The sequence below is a fragment of the Poecilia mexicana genome, unplaced genomic scaffold (genome assembly GCF_051168715.1).
Source record: "Poecilia mexicana isolate PSO_F unplaced genomic scaffold, ASM5116871v1 scaffold_3, whole genome shotgun sequence".
NCBI classification, from domain to species: Eukaryota; Metazoa; Chordata; class Actinopteri; order Cyprinodontiformes; family Poeciliidae; genus Poecilia; species Poecilia mexicana.
In genome coordinates, this window is record NW_028263372.1 from 9,203,025 (window position 1) to 9,219,496 (window position 16,472).

General features: G+C 42.3%; 2 protein-coding genes across 2 annotated transcripts; one reads left to right on the forward strand and one right to left on the reverse strand.

Annotated features, from left to right (window-relative positions):
- Positions 1-702: 702 nt before the first annotated feature.
- On the forward strand, positions 703-11,616 carry pdpr (pyruvate dehydrogenase phosphatase regulatory subunit). The gene is made up of 18 exons (XM_088004137.1): positions 703-813; positions 1,390-1,663; positions 2,357-2,490; positions 3,238-3,319; positions 3,427-3,590; positions 3,677-3,798; positions 4,241-4,358; positions 4,653-4,802; positions 5,269-5,461; positions 5,649-5,773; positions 6,529-6,684; positions 7,072-7,205; positions 7,305-7,453; positions 7,542-7,654; positions 7,726-7,820; positions 7,902-7,991; positions 8,500-8,682; positions 9,348-11,616. Exons 2-18 carry the CDS (start codon positions 1,401-1,403, stop codon positions 9,753-9,755), a joined length of 2,679 nt encoding a protein of 892 aa, XP_087860263.1. The 5' UTR covers positions 703-813; positions 1,390-1,400; the 3' UTR covers positions 9,756-11,616.
- Positions 11,617-12,835: 1,219 nt separating this feature from the next.
- On the reverse strand, positions 12,836-16,012 carry mrps11 (mitochondrial ribosomal protein S11). Its single transcript, XM_015007768.2, has 6 exons — positions 15,849-16,012; positions 15,588-15,680; positions 15,217-15,315; positions 14,452-14,581; positions 14,150-14,215; positions 12,836-13,019 (listed from the first exon to the last, which is right to left on the reverse strand). The coding sequence occupies exons 1-6, from the start codon at positions 15,935-15,937 to the stop codon at positions 12,912-12,914; spliced, it is 585 nt and encodes a 194-aa protein (XP_014863254.2). The 5' UTR covers positions 15,938-16,012; the 3' UTR covers positions 12,836-12,911.
- Positions 16,013-16,472: the final 460 nt, after the last annotated feature.

Consider the following 16,472-nt stretch of genomic DNA (forward strand, 5'->3'; position numbering starts at 1 on the left):
AAGCACCATGGTTTCTTATTACAACCTTCAAAATGTGTCATGTTGTTAGAAAGGTGGATCTCAGGATAAGTTTGTTGGTGACTGTAAATTACACAATCAGATAGTGGGCCTGTGCTGCAGAATATCCTGGGCTATTTTATTTTTGCCCCTGGATCTGAAGTATTCATAAAAATAAACCCAGCGTAATCAAAGTAAAATACACTTTTATATAGAAAAAACATTTCCCTATTTTTTAATTTTTTAAATTCATTTATATTTTAAATATATTGAGGGAAAAGCGGCCCGAAGTCAAATTCCTTGTTTGTTTGAACTAACAAGGGGAATAAAACTGATTCTTACATTTTTAAACGTGTAGATTCTATCCTACGTCAGCACGTACACATTTGGTTGGAAATTCAAATAGGCTAACTGGTGTGGCTAACATTACTTTCCAGTTGTGAAATACAGTTTTGACTATGTTGGAAATGGCATAAATGTTTAAAATGTGTATGGTTGATTTATAAATTTAAATATTTTAATTACACGGGATATTATCAAAACTGACCACAAATCAAATTGTGTTTAGTGGTCCTTACTGCTCTAATTATCTCAGTTCCGACTTGTTTATTAACGAAGTGAAAAGGAAATAAGAAAATAAATGACAAAGCGTGGGAATAAAATGGGGCGTGTGACTTTAATTTGAAGTTCCACCCCGGAAGTAGCGCTTATAATTGAAGCTAGCTTGATTCATGTTGAGACTTTCACTCCTATCAGTCCTTGCTCTTCCCCACTTTGTTTGTAAACCTATAGCAACGTCCTGACTTGGTTGACTAGGTGAGTTTAAGGCAGTCGTGAACAAACTAAATGTCAGTTATGTGTTTTTATATTCTGTCATTCGGCCGAGTTAATATACAAAGTAGAGAACATTAGCTAGCGTCTGCTACAAGCTACGCAGTGTAGCTCCAGTCAACCCTGATAAGTTAAACCCAGCCACCATAAAGCCTCGCAATGTCAGGGCGGCATTTATGTAACTTTAAAAAATGAAGCTTGCTTCGACCGTTTTACCTCTAAACTGACTTCGCAGAACAATTTATGTGTTAAAAGTGTCGTCAGCTAAAGCTAGCGGTCCAGCTATAGGGAAGCTTTAAGAACAGTGCTGTCTTCATGTAACTCAGAGACTTTTCACCTTGCTACTCCTCCAAGACTCCTGCTGCTCTTTAAATGTGGACCGCTGAGCTTTTCAGTAAAATAACCCGTGTTTCTTATGAAGGCTATAACCGTGTAATGACTGTCACGCTTGCTTAACTAGCATTTAAACTATAAGGAACAGTTCCCGTTGTCTTAAATGCCTTTGCGGCGTTGACCAAACCTCCCTCCCTGACGCTCTGTGTTTGTGTTTGTCTGCTGCAGAAAGCACAGCCATGTGCAGCTGTGTGCGGAGCTCCAGGGCCATGGCCCCTGCGCTGCTCCCCAGGCTGCTGCTCCCTCAGATGGGCTTCAGGCTGGCGGGCAGGGGGCTCTGGACCTCCCCGCAGTGTCTGGCTGTCAGCGGGGACTCCCAGCTCCCTCCTGTGCCAGGCCAGGCCCGGGTGGTGATCTGTGGAGGCGGGATTGTTGGAACATCAGTGGCCTACCACCTGGCCAAACTGGGCTGGACGGACATCGTTCTGCTTGAGCAGGGCAGGTGAGATGAAAACTCTGTTATATTTAAAGGGGCACAATTATGTATTTACCAGGGACATAGTGTCATTTTACTGCACCAACTCCATTAACTAACTAGCTAAGTTGCCTTCAGATGATTTAAATGTATTGAGCAGCTTGAAATCTGGAAATTGGACCTCTGTCTCTTTAAGAAACTTTTGCTCTTTCAAGACATAATCCTCAATTAAGCCTTTAGCATTGCTCTGAGGAGCTTTGTACAGAGAAGTAGATGTGAATCTCTACAAGGTGCTTGCTAATTGCTGCTGGCTAGTCTGAAGGAGCTAAGTGGGGGAGTTGCAGGGAAGGAGTGCTCTGTAATGTAGAAGTTCACCTGAAGACAAAGAAAAGGTGTCCCTTGGTGATAGTAAGGATTTTGCAAATGGTTGCCACGGGAACCATTTGGAGCCAAAATCATTTCTTAAACATGTATAAAAGAATCAAAGCAACACTCCAGGCAGCTTTTTGATGAGGGAATAACATTACAACATGATGTAAAATTCAAAAAAGTTGATTTTTACATCACACTGTCTGTTTAATAATTTGGGAATATTATTCAGGATTAAACTTTCAGATCTGAATCGTGCTGAATCCAGCCTTAAATTGGTTCATTTTGGTCTCCAGGAGGAGATCATAAAGTTGAATATTATGTTCTATTCATATTATGCATTTCGCCCAGGCTTGGTGCAGGAACAACCAGACTCTGCGCTGGCATTCTCAGCATGGCTAAACCGATCTCCATCGAGTCTAAGATGGCCAACTACTCCAGCAGCCTTTACCAGCAGCTAGAGGAGGAGACCGGCGTTAAAACAGGTTAGATGCTTTCACAGCCTTCACTCATAGCCAGCTTTTGGTGCTGGAAATAAAGGAAAAATTACAATGTGTAACTTCATCATCATTAACTTGAACTGACAGATACAAATAGCATTTTGCTCCACCTGTCTTTCCTCTGCATATGTCTTGGATATGATTAATTAAATTTGTGCTAGACATCCATAAAGGAATACAATGTGGCTCTAAAATAGTTTTTTGCATTAATATCTTCCTGTTTGCATTTTATATTGACCATATAAGATCCTTTTTGGGAAGATTATGCATTGGAATTTTATATTTTTGTAAGATTGTGTTATGGCAAAAATAAAGCTTGCAAAAATGTGCAACTTTGACCCCAGCTTTTGGAAAAATGTGCCGCAAAATCAGCCGTTTTAGGTTGCAAAAATCATTAAAAAAAACATAGCAAAAATTCTGGAGGGCCTAAATGCAGCACTATAGGTTTAGCACATTCATGAGTTATAATCAGTCCAGATTGAAATCCCGACCCTCTCTCATCAAATCCGACGAAGCAAAAACAAAGAGAAATGGTTGGAAATCTCCATGTCTAAATGTATAAAACTAGTAGAGACGTCATTTTTCTTCCACTTCATTGGCATTTCCTATCTTGTGTTAGCCTATCATGTAAAATCTAACTAAAATATATTGAATTTTGTGGGTTTTAACTATAAAACTATAAATATTTCTGACTCAATATTTGTGTGTGTTGGATTTCTTATTATTTTCCAGGTTATGTGAAGACCGGTTCTTTGTGTCTGGCGCAAAATCAGGATCGCTTCATTTCACTTAAGCGCCTGGCAACGAGACTCAAGTAAGACAGGCGGTTGAACTCAGTGCTACATGGGTGTAAGCGGATGCCACCAATTTGCTTGATTTTAAAGACGGTAAAGAACAATGAAGTTCCTAATTTCTCCACAGAGTGTTGGGGATCAACTGTAACATTATTAAACCCAAAGAGATCGCCAAACTCCACCCCCTAGTCAACATTCATGACCTGGTGGGGGCGCTGCATCTCCCCGATGACGCTGTGGTGTCCTCGCCCGACGTTAACCACGCGCTGGCCGTGGCTGCCGCCCGACAAGGTAACTTCAGAGGGAACCCTGACTTTGCCCCATTTTTGTCTCTCTCTTTATCTTCCTCCTCATGGTCCATTTCTGTTGGTTTTCAGGGGTCCAGATTCTGGACCGGACCGCCGTTCAGCAGGTGGTGGTGGAAAAGGGCCACGTTATGGCCGTGGAGACTGATCGTGGCTCCATTGAGTGTGAATACTTTGTCAACTGTGCCGGTCAGGTAAAACTCACGCTCTCTGGACTCGTGCCTTGTTTACTTCAGGAAGTTAGCTGCATATTATTTTCAATGACATTAAACAAGATTTCTGCGCATTCTTATAAAGCCTTAAATTCATGTATTTAAAATGGAGGCCTTAAAATGTATTAAATCCATCGGAAGATGCGTAAGTTGGCCTTACATACATTAACCACCAGTCTTAAATTAATCTTTAATCTTTTATATTCTATATAGTTTTCTCGTGGGACTTTTCTGTCAGGCTAAAGTTTGAGTCGCCATAATGTTCTGTGACTCAAGGCAGTTGAGGCTACTGCTAGCTAGCTGCTAATAAAATCTTGCTAGCTAACTAGCTTTACTGCGAATATCTTTGGCAGACTGAGGTGGGTCTGGTTTGTTAGGTTCATGCAGTCATCTGGTGCTTTTTCTCCGTGTGTCTCCACTAAAGTGGGCTTACGAACTGGGCCAGGCTAGTGAAGTGAAAGTGTCGGTCCCGCTCCATGGCTGTGAGCACTTCTACCTCCTCACCAAACCTCTCCAGGAGCCACTGGCGCCCAACACTCCAGGTCTCTAAAATTAAATACACTGATTTACATTTTTTTGCCGTAGCTTCTAATCCATTTGCAAAGTCTGATTTTACTTGAAACTGCAGTTTTGGTAGTATTTTAATACGTAATCCTCCTTTGCTCTGCTAGTCACAAGATGATGTCAGAGGCTCTGGGATCACAGGTTGCAAAACCAGAGATTAGGAACCACAAACATTCTCCTTGGTGGATTTCTGTTCTTGTGTATGAATTGTTAAAGTTGAGGTTGGTCTAATAGGACTTTTGTCTGTGATTTTATTTATTTATTTTTTCCAGTTATAATTGATATGGATGGTAGGATGTACGCGAGGCCGTGGCAGGGAGGCCTTTTGTCTGGTGGCTTTGAGAAGAACCCCAAACCGATCTTCACCGAGGGCCGCAACCAGCTGGAGATCCAGAACATGCAGGAGGATTGGGATCACTTCGGTAACGAGGACAGACTGCTATTTCTGAGCACTTTATTTGACTGCATGTCAATATATTACAAGGCTGCAGCGCATAATTATTTTAATTATTTTAAAATATATACTTTTATTTAATATGAATGTCTTGGTTTATTGTTTTTGACTCTGTGGGTCACTGTACATATGTCCAAACACACACGTGTGCTTCAATCTTTTGTCCTTGGCCTCATGGTAGTAATTTGAGAGCCTTCATGTAAGCCAACAGGTCGTCATAACTCCCGTCAACCTGATGGGGAGGACATAAGTTCTCAGCCAAACCTGAACCACAGCAGCACGCAACTAAAATACCTCGACTAAATTCTCACAGAGGGGCCACTTTGGCATAACAACATGCCTTCCGAAATCTGAACGCACCAATCCGGATTATTAGAACATGGAGATATTTGTCGGATAGCGAACTCCTTACCGTTGCGCTCTTCTGCTTCCAGAGCCGATGCTCAGCGCCCTGCTGAGAAGAATGCCACACATCGAAACGGCCGAGATCCACCAGCTGGTCAACTGTCCAGAGTCCTTCACGCCCGACATGCGCTGCCTGATGGGGGAGACGCCGGGTGTGTCTGGCTACTACGTGCTGGCAGGGATGAACTCCTCAGGTCTGGCCTTCGCCGGAGGAGCCGGGAAGTAAGCAATAAATCATTAAATGGGGGAGAAACTCTGTTTTAAAATATTGTTTTTAGTTTTACATGCATTATTTATTTACTTTTTCCATGTGTGTTGAATGGAAAGAAATGTTTTTCATACATTGAGGCTCTGCTGTGATGCTGACGTGTTCAGTGAAGCTCGAACAGCCTCTTCCTGCTCTGTGCAGGTACCTGGCAGAGTGGATGACCTATGGCTACCCCACCGCCAACGTCTGGCCTCTGGACATCAAACGCTTCGGCAACCTGCAGAGCAGCCGAACCTTCCTGAGACACCGAGTCATGGAAGTCATGCGTGAGTAGCAGCCGCTCCTTTAATTAGAAGTTAGTGGTGGCACTTAATTTAAATTTTTAGTCGAGTTATTTGCAGTCTGTATTTAATTAATTGAAAACAGCATATTAACAAAATTAGCAACATGTTCAATTCAAAAACCCTTTTTGCTACTAAGTTATTGAATAAATCTGTTATTTAGGATAATAGATTTACTGTGTTATCCCATTCAACTTTAACGTGTTTCAGGAACCTCCAATCATTCATGGAACTTCTTTGAAAAAATACTTCTCTAGAAATGTGGACGTCAGATTTACATGCGTACCAGAAACACATGAATGCAAACGTTTTGACCAGAACCTTTTGCATTTGTGTTTTTAAAGAAAAAAAAAAAGTCCTGATAATATTGTAATTAGATATCTTCCTCAGATCCACAAGGTCCTCTGAAGCCCAACACTTGATCTGTTTACACTCTCAACTCTAAGGTTTTTCACAAGGGTTCCTGCACATGCTGGAAAATAATTAAACTCATTGATATATTACAGTATTATCTAGTTCTGGGTAATTATGGAAAAGAAAAGAGTTCAGAAAAGTTTTGGATTCTTTTTCTCAATCCACATATCTCCTCCTAGCCATTCATCCACCAAACATTCATCAGTTTATCAGTTTCCTAACAGTGTTTATGTGAGTCACTCGTATTGAATTCTTTGTGTGTATACATATAGTGATAAGTTTTTTTTTATGTTTTTTATTGTTATGCTTGTGCGTCGCATGCTTAGCCCTGCTGTATGAGCTGAAGGTTCCTCGGTGGGACTTTCAGACCGGCCGGCAGCTCAGGACCAGTCCCCTGTACGACCGCCTGGACACCCAGGGAGCTCGCTGGATGGAGAAACATGGCTTTGAAAGACCCAAATACTTTGTTCCCCCTGGGAAAGGTGCATACTGCTCAGCATCCACACCAAGCTTCTCAACTTCCTAACAGATTTTTTTTACTAGCCAGTCTGAGAATCAACAACAGAGAGTGAAGTAGAGCTAAGAGGAGTCATTGCAGGTGCTGTTCCAAGAATACACCTAATATACTTCATTCTCAGTAAAGATGGAACATCTACAGAAATGCAGTGATTTTTACTGCAGATTTCCCAGAATTTGTCAGCAGAAACTATTATGACCGCTACCGAGAAACTGAATTCATAGAAACACATTGTTTATGGTGCGACGTTATCGATTTGAACCAAGGGTTCAAACTCATTCTTTTGAGTTTCTACAGTGTGATTTCTGGAGACGTTTCATGAATAAAGCCCCTGCCTTTCCTTTCTTTTCAGATCTGCTGTCCCTGGATCAGAGTAAGACCTTCTACAAGCCCGACTGGTTTGATATTGTTGGAGCAGAAGTGAAGTGCTGCAAAGAGGCTGTCTGTGTCATCGACATGTCCTCCTTCACCAAGTTTGAGCTGACAGTGAGTCACGTCTGACATTCGGCATCAAATTAGGTAGAAAAAAACCCAGTTTGGGTTGGATAAAGCACAACGGAAGTGATTTGTGAACTTTTGTCTCAGTCTACAGGTAACCAGGCTTTGGAGCTGCTGCAGTATCTGTGCGCCAACGACCTGGACGTTCCTGTCGGACACATCGTCCACACCGGCATGCTGAACGAGAGGGGCGGCTACGAGAACGACTGCAGCGTGGTCCGCCTCAGCAAGAACAGGTTGGAGCCAAGGAACGGCGCCACAGACTTGAGGTCTATGGCATGAAAATCTCATCTAAAACGAAAAACGATGTCCGTTTGCCTCCAGTTTCTTCATCATCTCTCCGACGGACCAGCAGGTCCACTGTTGGTCTTGGATAAAGAAGCACATGCCCAACGACCCACACCTCCACCTAGAGGATGTGAGCTGGAAGTACACAGGTGAGCCTCAATGTCCTACTACCCTCTCTGTGTCTCTTGAAAAGGTTACTTATCAAACTTTTCTCTTTCAGCTCTGAATCTGATTGGTCCGCGAGCAATGGACGTCCTGGCTGAGCTGTCGTACGTCTCCATGACGCCCGAGCACTTCCCCTCCATGTTCTGCAAGGTGAGAGAGACGAGTCGAAGCAAAGCAGCTTGTTGTTTGTTCTGTGCTCTTGCCCTCATGTTGCCCTGTTTGTATTTGCAGGAGATGAGTGTGGGCTACGCCAACGGGATCAGAGTGATGAGCATGACTCATACTGGAGAACCAGGTTTCATGCTCTACATCCCCATAGAGGTGCAAACGAGTTGTATTTAGACAAACGGGGTGTTTGAGGAAATGCGCTCAATTTTCTGATCACTTTTGACCTGTACTCATTGAATTTAACAACTTCGATTCATTTTCAAAAGAAATGTGACTGCCCAGATTTTGAATTATCCCTTGCGTTGTAAAATTTTAGTTACTTGGCTATGGACAATGATGGTGTTCTTATGGAGAGTCTGTCTAATTAAGCTGAAGTCCAGGCCATGGACTGAGTATAAAAGCAACCTTAAATCAAAAATGGTGCACCAAATTTATGATTTTAAAAATGAAATAAATTTATTGTGTAACCAACCTTCATAGAATGGTTTGGAGGTCCTCCATTAAATCCTAACATGACACAATAGGTTAACATCAACTTCTGATTGCCACTGCACATCAGGTCACATCTTCTCTGTGTGATGATTTATACCGGTAGGGATTTCAGGAAAAACACAGATTCCTGTGAAGTTTAACTCTGATGTCATCCATCCACTCCCTCCAGTACGCACTGCATGTGTACAACGAGGTGATGTCAGTGGGGCAGAAGTACGGCATCCGTAACGCCGGGTACTACGCGCTGAGGAGCCTTCGCATCGAGAAGTTCTTTGCCTTCTGGGGTCAGGACCTCGACACGTTCACCACGCCGCTGGAGTGCGGACGGGAGTTCAGGGTCAAGTTCGACAAGGTCGGTCAGGCCGCTGGGGAAATGTGCTCTAACCGCACACCCACGGCATTTATATTGGAGCGTGAAGCTTCGTTTCAGTCAGTTTGCCATCTGCTTTGCTCGAAATGTTCTGACTGCAGCTGCAGAAACAACAGGTGACACTTTAAATCAACAAGTTTACTGTTGAGCTCAGAACCAGAACCTCTGGTGAGTTGCAGCTGTTCTGGCGGTGCAGTATTGCTAAAACGGGCTGCATGGTTAATAATCCGTTCCAACACTCTGAGAGGGAACATGGCTCTGCAGGCGCCACAGCATGGGCTCTGGCTGCCTTTTTTTATAGAGCAATTATTTGTTTGTAAACACAAAGGACATGCACACTTTGCCTTTAAACTGTCACTAGTTGGTATGGTTACTTTCCATTGTCTTGTTGTTTTAACATTAATAAACTCATGCTGTGTTTATTACAGCATGAGAAAACAAGTTATTCTTCAGCATTAGTGAATGAGATGCTAAATAAGGAGGAAAGAGGCGGATCTGAGCTCACTGCGATCTGTAAATAATTTAATAATTGCAAATAGTTTGAATAGTACAATATATTCTGCAGGTGACACACAGCGACAGTGGGTGTGTACACAGCGTGACGTCCACTGATAATCCCTCCCTGTCTCTGTGCCTCTTCTCCACAGGACACTAACTTCCTGGGCCGCGAGGCGTTGCTGCAGCAGCGCCAGGAGGGCGTGTTCCGCCGCTTCGTCATGCTCGTCCTGGAGGACCACGACACAGAGCTGGACCTGTGGCCGTGGTGGGGCGAGCCCGTCTACCGCAGCGGCCAGCTGGCTGGGACCACCACCAGCAGCGCCTACAGCTACACGCTGGAGCGCCACGTCTGCCTGGGCTTCGTGTCCCCACCGCCGGGCCCCGAGGGCCTCCCCACGCCCATCACCCCCGACTTCATCAACCGCGGTGACTACGAGGTGAACATCGCTGGACAGCGCTACCCGGCCAAGGCCAAGCTGTACCCCTTCAGCTCCCTCTTCACCCAGCAGAAGCGGCGCAAGGAGGACATGGAGCTCAGCAACCTCCAGGGGAAGTGAGGCGAGACGCGCCTCCCCAGAAGACACTCCTTCAGTTCACCCCTCCTGACCCAACCCAGTGTCTGGTGTGAGGGCTGAACATACAAGCACTTATTGTTAGTACTCTAAAAATCAGTTTTGGGTTTTCATCCTCTGCTTTTAAAGTGCAATATTTAGAAAAGCACCCAAGTCTTGACCTTTCATCTCGTTGAAATCCAGTTTTCCATCCCGCCGTGTCGTTCCGACCCTGACAGCCCCGACTGCTGTGCCGCTGCAGTCTGTGGTTACATGGCTTCATCAAGGCGATATCAACACTAGCTGCTGCAGACTTTACCAGTTTGTTGACTTTAACCCAGGGGTGTCCAAATGACGATTTAAAAAAAAAAAAAAAGTATGCAACCTTTATAAAACATTTTTTTTACATATTTGTTGAAATTCTCACCATGTCGTAACAGTATAACTTGAGACAGATAATCTGTGAAAAGATCTTTCCTCTTCACCTCCTGCCTGAAGAAATGCACTGCTCCTGGTCATCATCCTTGTGCACGTGCTGCTAAACGTGCTAAAAGTGGAGAAAAACAACTTGCCGTTTAAGGACAACAGTTTTTCCACCGTCATCGGTGGCCATGCTAACTAGCATTAGCAACAGTGGCAAGATGTGCTGCAGCTGTATCGAAGGGGGAGGAGGAAAGCGGCATACAGACTTAATTGACAGCGCTAAGACCCTCCTCCTGGCTCTGATTGGTTGTTTTTAGTTAGCTATTCTGCCTTCTCCCAGTTTTAGTTTTTATTTTTTTTCTTCAGATTCTCACGCCGTCACAACATGGTGACAGTTTGAACAAATATGTAAGAAAACTATTTTCTTTTATAAAAGTTACATACTACAGCTTTAAGGAGAGAAACAAACTATCTTAACTCCATTTTTTACTTTCATCTTAATTTGATAGTACACAGCACCACAAGCATCCAGTAACTTTTGCTTGAATGTAGAGTTGGGTGCATCCATTTATTAAACTAGGCTAAATAAGTATTTGTTTTGTTTGTTTTTGTTCAAAAGGGACACATATCATGTTTTTGTAGCCTAGTGTACATCTAAAATTATATACAGATACTTCCTGTGTTGAAATCAGGCTGGTACATTTCATTAAAAAACTGTGCATTGTTTTTTTTTGTTTGGTGTTTTTACACTAGAATTGTTTTTGCATTTTTCATAACAAACGGCATTATTTTAGTTGTGCTCCCCCCCATTGCAAAATGTTTGGACACTCCTGCTTTAACCCGTCCTGAAGGATTTTACTCTGGCGCCCTTCTCCACTTCATGAGCTGTTAATACATTGTGAAGGAAACACAAGTTGATGTTGCACTTCTAAACACAAAGTTCTCAGCTGTAAATCTGCTGCTGACAAGGAGACCCATTTCAGAAATTTTCTGCTTGCAGCCTTATAACAATTTGTCAGAAATCATCTTTCTGTAAAAGGTGAAAGAAAAGCCTATGATAATTACCATATCACCCAGAGTTTTTTTTTGTCCACTGCACTTCATCCTGTTGCAAACACTTCCTGAAACTCCAAAGCAAATCAGAACAGCTTCGTCCGCTCTCTGTGCTGATGTTATCTGCTGAGAACTGGTGTAGTGTTGTTTTCATGTATGCCGCATTTGTGGAAAAGATATTTATGTAATTTTTTTTTTTTGATCTCTTAAAAAACGTTGACGCACTTTTGATGTTTTTGATTTAGATTTATTGAATGTGAGGCTGAGAGGAGAGCAAATCGGCCCTTCTTGTAGTCGTGCTGTTTTCAGTCCTCCATATCTAATTGTTTTGACATGTTTGTGTAAAGGAAAGAATTCATTGCAGTTTGAAATAAAAATGTATTTTTGTATAGTTGATGTGTATAGAAATCTTTTTTTATATTGGTTTTTGTATCAGTTGAGTTTGCATTGTCGCATAAAGAATTTCTTGATCAGTTGCAGCCACTCTTATTTTGAATCTTTAAATGTCTCGCATGTGAGATGTCAAAACTCAGAGGTAGTTTGAAAATGTAAAAAATGTAGAGGTGCAGCAAAAGCAAATGTGATTAGCAGTACCTAACAAGTGATTGTGTCATTCAGGAGATGTTACTGTGGAATATGTTTTCCTCTTAGATATCAAGTCATAACTGTCATACTGCTGAGGTCTTCAGTCAGAGGTCTCTTCTGATTTGTCGCAAGACTGACTGCTACCAGAGATTCTTGCTGTTCACAACATCACCATCTAAAACTCCATGAAGTCGAGTTATGACATTTCATCTCCCTTTTATGTATTTATTAGATGAATTGAATATTAAGATTATATAGATTGTCTTTATAGCCTGCAAGTTTATGGGGCTCTTACAGTGAAAGCAGAAGGCTGAATTTGTTTGAAATGTAACAGTGAATCTGTGCTGCTGCACATCCAACAGTTCATTTCAGTAGAAAGCTCATTAAAAAAAAAACATTTAACTAATTCCCACACAAGAACTTGCAGAACATTCTTCTGTGGTGATAAAAGTTTATTGCAAAACCACCATAGTTTGGGAACCATGCTTCAGTGTGCTTGAGGCATTTATCAGCCCCCCAAAAAGATCAGTCAGTACTAAGCAATTCAGTATGCTTGTATTTACTTGAAGTAAAATCAAATAAGCCTAAAAGCTACCCTTTATTATTCTGAACCAGCTGAACTCATTCACATTGACCAGCAGGAGTGAACCGTTTGGTTCTGTGTTGACGGATACAAGGACCTTTGAATCAGGATAGAAGAAAAGACAGGAGTTAACTTTTCTTTGAGTTGGTGAATGTTTGATACAGTTCTGTGCCGACACATTCCACCAAAACTAGGTAAACTTCAATGGTTACACCAAAAGAAAAGAATCCTCTGAACGATTCTGCAAATGCAATATTTACACTACTTAGTTTGAAAGTAAGAGAAATAGGAGAGCACATTGCTTCTTTTCCACAGTGTGAAAACTAAAGCAAATGAAGCTCTCTGCAGTGAGACTTTATGCACAAGTCAGCAGGAATTGCTTATTAACATCTGTTGTTTCCCTTCAAACACAATATGCAAAGTGAACCCAGAGGCAGCAGAGTTACATAACAAAACTCTTTATTAGCATAGTCCAAGTTAACAGCTTCCATACAAAGCGCTGCAGCATCGGGGCGTAATCAGATCCTTCTGGCTTTACGTGGGCGGCATCCGTTGTGTGGCACGGGGGTGTTGTCTGTGATCGATACCACCTGCAGGCCTCCCATCGTCAGGCCTTTGATTGCAGACTGCAAAACAGACAAGGACACTTTCAGTCACTAAGGAAAAGGATCAAGACGTCTCTGGTTGATTTAATTATCCCCGTTAAGAAGGGCCCTGCGGTGGCTTTACATATTCTGAAGGCTCACTCTGATTTTCCACTAGCAACATTGCTTCAAAAGTTATGGTTCACCAGTGCCCTTCCAGATTCCAAAACATTTGTGTTTTTTAATTTGCTTAAGGAAGAGCAAGCTGCTCAACACATCAAGTTTCTTTAAATCCCGATAGAATTATCCTCTCGACCCACATGAGGTCAGTTTAGTGTTTATACCCACTGAGCCCTTTCACACGTTTTGATTTTATAACCACATTCAAGTTTTAAGTAGTTACATCAACACAAAGTAGTGCGTAACTGTGAAGTGGAAGGGATGGAAGAAAGTCACAATAAATCACATTTAAAGTTTAAAGACATGTGAAAAACAACTCCAGAGCCAAAGGCCAAGAACTTGTGAAGATGCTATTGGTAAGGCAGTGTATTTATCCAAAGAAATGTACCCTGTACCAACATGGACTGAAAGGTCACTCAGCAAGAAGGAAGCCATTACTCTAAAGAAAACATAAAAAAAAGCCAGATTGCTGCTTGCCAATCCACAAAGACCTTCATCTTTGGAGACATGTCCTGTGGTCTAATGAAACTTAGGTGAAACTGTTTGGCCATAACAACCACCATTACAATTTGGAGGAAAAAACAGGATGCTTGTAGCAGGTGGTAGCATCAGATATTGGGGCTGTTTTGCTACAAACAGCTGGTGCAACTCAGCTGTTGGAGGAAGTGGTGCGATTCATAAAATATATGGTCTCATGAGGAGAGAACAAAGTGGCTTAAGAACAACAAAGTCAATATTTTGGTGTGGCCACCACAAAGCTCTGATCTCGGTCATGTAAAGAATTTGAGGGCAGATCTGAAAAGGGAGTGAGGCGACTAAAAGAGAACCATCAAGAATCCCATCACAAACTCCAAAATACTTGCTGCTGTTATTCCAGTGAAAGAGGATTCCACTTCACAATTATACTCTGTTTAAAGTCTATCACTTAAAAATGCATTGGAGTCAACAAAATGGGTGTGGAAAAACTTTTTAAGAGTGCAGGAACTGCTCACCAGACGTCCAGGACCAAGACCTTTGACCACAACACGAACAAACGTAACTCCTTTTACTGTGGCTTTCTGTTTGGAAGAACAACAAAAAAAAATACAGATAAATATACTGTGTTTATATAGAGGACATATTAGTCTTCCAACAGGTCGACAGTACAAATCATACTGTACTCATTAACCAGGAGTGGTGAACCAGCAGAATCGTGGGAGCCTTCACCAATACCAAAAACATTCTGCAGATATAATCAGCTCCACTGGTCAGGGACCACAGATCTGACCGACAGAAATCGGAGGAGAAAGCTCACCGCGGCAGCAGAGATGCCTGCAGTCTGCGCGGCGATGGGCGTCGACTTCTTGCTGTTCTTGAAGCCTTCTGTGCCACAGGACGTCCGGACCAAAGACTGTCCTGTGCTGTCTGTAAGCTGGATGTGTGTGCTGGTGAAGGATGGAGAAGTTTACTCTGTGAGCTGCTCTCAAAGTATTTATTTTTAACACTGTAATACAGACTTTTGACTGTATTTGGGCAGCCAGGTTAAAGAAAACATTGTGCTTCCTTCAGGAAAATACGTTAGAGGTAGGTTAACCCTCATCCCTGGAAAATTCAATGGACAAACAGCACGCGGGCGTTCCGCTGCAGGTTGAGGGCTTAACATAGTGGCCAGATGATAAATTAGATTGATGCTCACCAATAGCCAAAGATTCGCCTCAGTTTCAGATTAGTGAGACGGGAGTCAAACAGCAACACTGCAGGCGGCCATTGTCTTTGATTCCACAGGTGGTCAGCCCAATCTCTTTGATTTTGTAAAGTCACTAGATTACGTCTCTCCCATCTCATTTTAAAGAGACACAACTGTTTGTAATTGGAGTTTAGATTTGGCCTAAAAAATTCCAACCTAACCTGGCCTGAGCCTGTAAGTGTCTCTGATCCGACTAATTAACTTGAATTTTAAGCCTGGTAAACCCTACATATTACTTTAAGACTTTACTGAGGTTGTTTTTAAGACCTTCATTTTAGTAACTAGTGTAATTTCTGCTGTTTTTAACTGAATTTAATAAGTAACTCCACTTACTTGTTGTATGTTGCTTTTATGTGAATAATTGGTAACTCTTCAAACTTCTTCCCAGCCCATCTCAGTGGACTGTCTTCACCAGGCATCGGGGGAAAATAGCTGAAAGATTGAAATTGGAATGAGCAAAGCATTACGGAGTTTTTCTTCTAAAAATCATTCAACATCGATAGACTGTAATGTTTTAGTCTAATTTATCTCAATAACACATCAGTAATCACAACTACTCAATTTGTTTACGTCTGCTTTGCAAAGCCAAGATGTCCAGCTGCTAAATATACTTTTTTTTTCTTTTTGGGAACACAGCATAACAAGTGAGTAGACATCCTTCTGAATCAGCATTATGACCGACTGATGGATTACAGTGTGCAGACCTGAAGTCTTTCCCCGTGCTAGCTTCCGCCTCCTGATGTCTCACAGCGCTGAGGAACAACGGCCTCTGCTGCGGCAGCCTTCTGCTTCCACACCTGAACACACACCTTGTGATTAGCACACTCCGTAAGGCGCTGGTTCTGTTAGAAGTTGTACGGTTTTTGTGTCGCACAGTGCAAGTGAAGCTTCAAAACCTAGCAAACCCTTCCTTAGCGTTAGCCGTTAGCTAACAGGAACAGCTAACAGCAAACAGGAGCACTTACTGTGAGACGGTCCCGTTGACATTCAGCGGGGTGAGCAGCTGTCGGCATAAAGCGCTCGCTGAATTAAACGCACACCTGAAATTAAGCATAGTTCATCTGTATACACACACGTTCAACGTTCCCGTCCGTACAAGCGTGACATTGAAGGTGAAGGACGAGACCATTAATCGAGAATTGGGGGGGGAGAGGGGATTAATAAAAACATCACTCTGTCAATATTTGCATTGCAGCTGAGCGTTGAATAACATTTTACTTTTTTCTAAAACTACATAAATGTTAACAATGAGGTTGTGTGACATTTCATTCTTGTGTATTTTTGTTTTTACAAACGGAAGTCACTCCCCCCGCCTTGGGTCCAAACCATTTGTTCAGTGTTACGTACGCTCTCAACCAACACCACACACAAGCCCCGACTCCACTGTGAGGCCCAAACCTCTTCCGGTTGATGGATACTTGCGGACATGGTTAAAAAACACTATGCAATTTCAACAAATCATCAGTTTATTTGTCTTTAATGTTAGGGGTTAGGTGTCAAGTATGACAACTGACAATTAAAAATAAAAGCATAAATATGTATATATTTAGTTTTTCCTTTTCCTTAAAAGTCTGTTTTTGTGAAGAAAT

What these genes read in the sequence shown, in the direction of transcription:
- mrps11 (XM_015007768.2), bottom strand. Translation starts at nt 15,937, where the DNA reads ATGCTTAATTTCAGGTGTGCGTTTAATTCAGCGAGCGCTTTATGCCGA. An exon ending in ATAAAAGCAACATACAACAA is followed by an intron (nt 14,582 to 15,216) that starts GTAAGTGGAGTT and finishes ATCCTTCACCAG; the next exon opens with CACACACATCCAGCTTACAG. An exon ending in CAGGCATCTCTGCTGCCGCG is followed by an intron (nt 14,216 to 14,451) that starts GTGAGCTTTCTC and finishes TCTTCCAAACAG; the next exon opens with AAAGCCACAGTAAAAGGAGT.
- pdpr (XM_088004137.1), top strand. Translation starts at nt 1,401, where the DNA reads ATGTGCAGCTGTGTGCGGAGCTCCAGGGCCATGGCCCCTGCGCTGCTC. An exon ending in GTTCTGCTTGAGCAGGGCAG is followed by an intron (nt 1,664 to 2,356) that starts GTGAGATGAAAA and finishes CATTTCGCCCAG; the next exon opens with GCTTGGTGCAGGAACAACCA. An exon ending in TTCGCCGGAGGAGCCGGGAA is followed by an intron (nt 5,462 to 5,648) that starts GTAAGCAATAAA and finishes TGCTCTGTGCAG; the next exon opens with GTACCTGGCAGAGTGGATGA.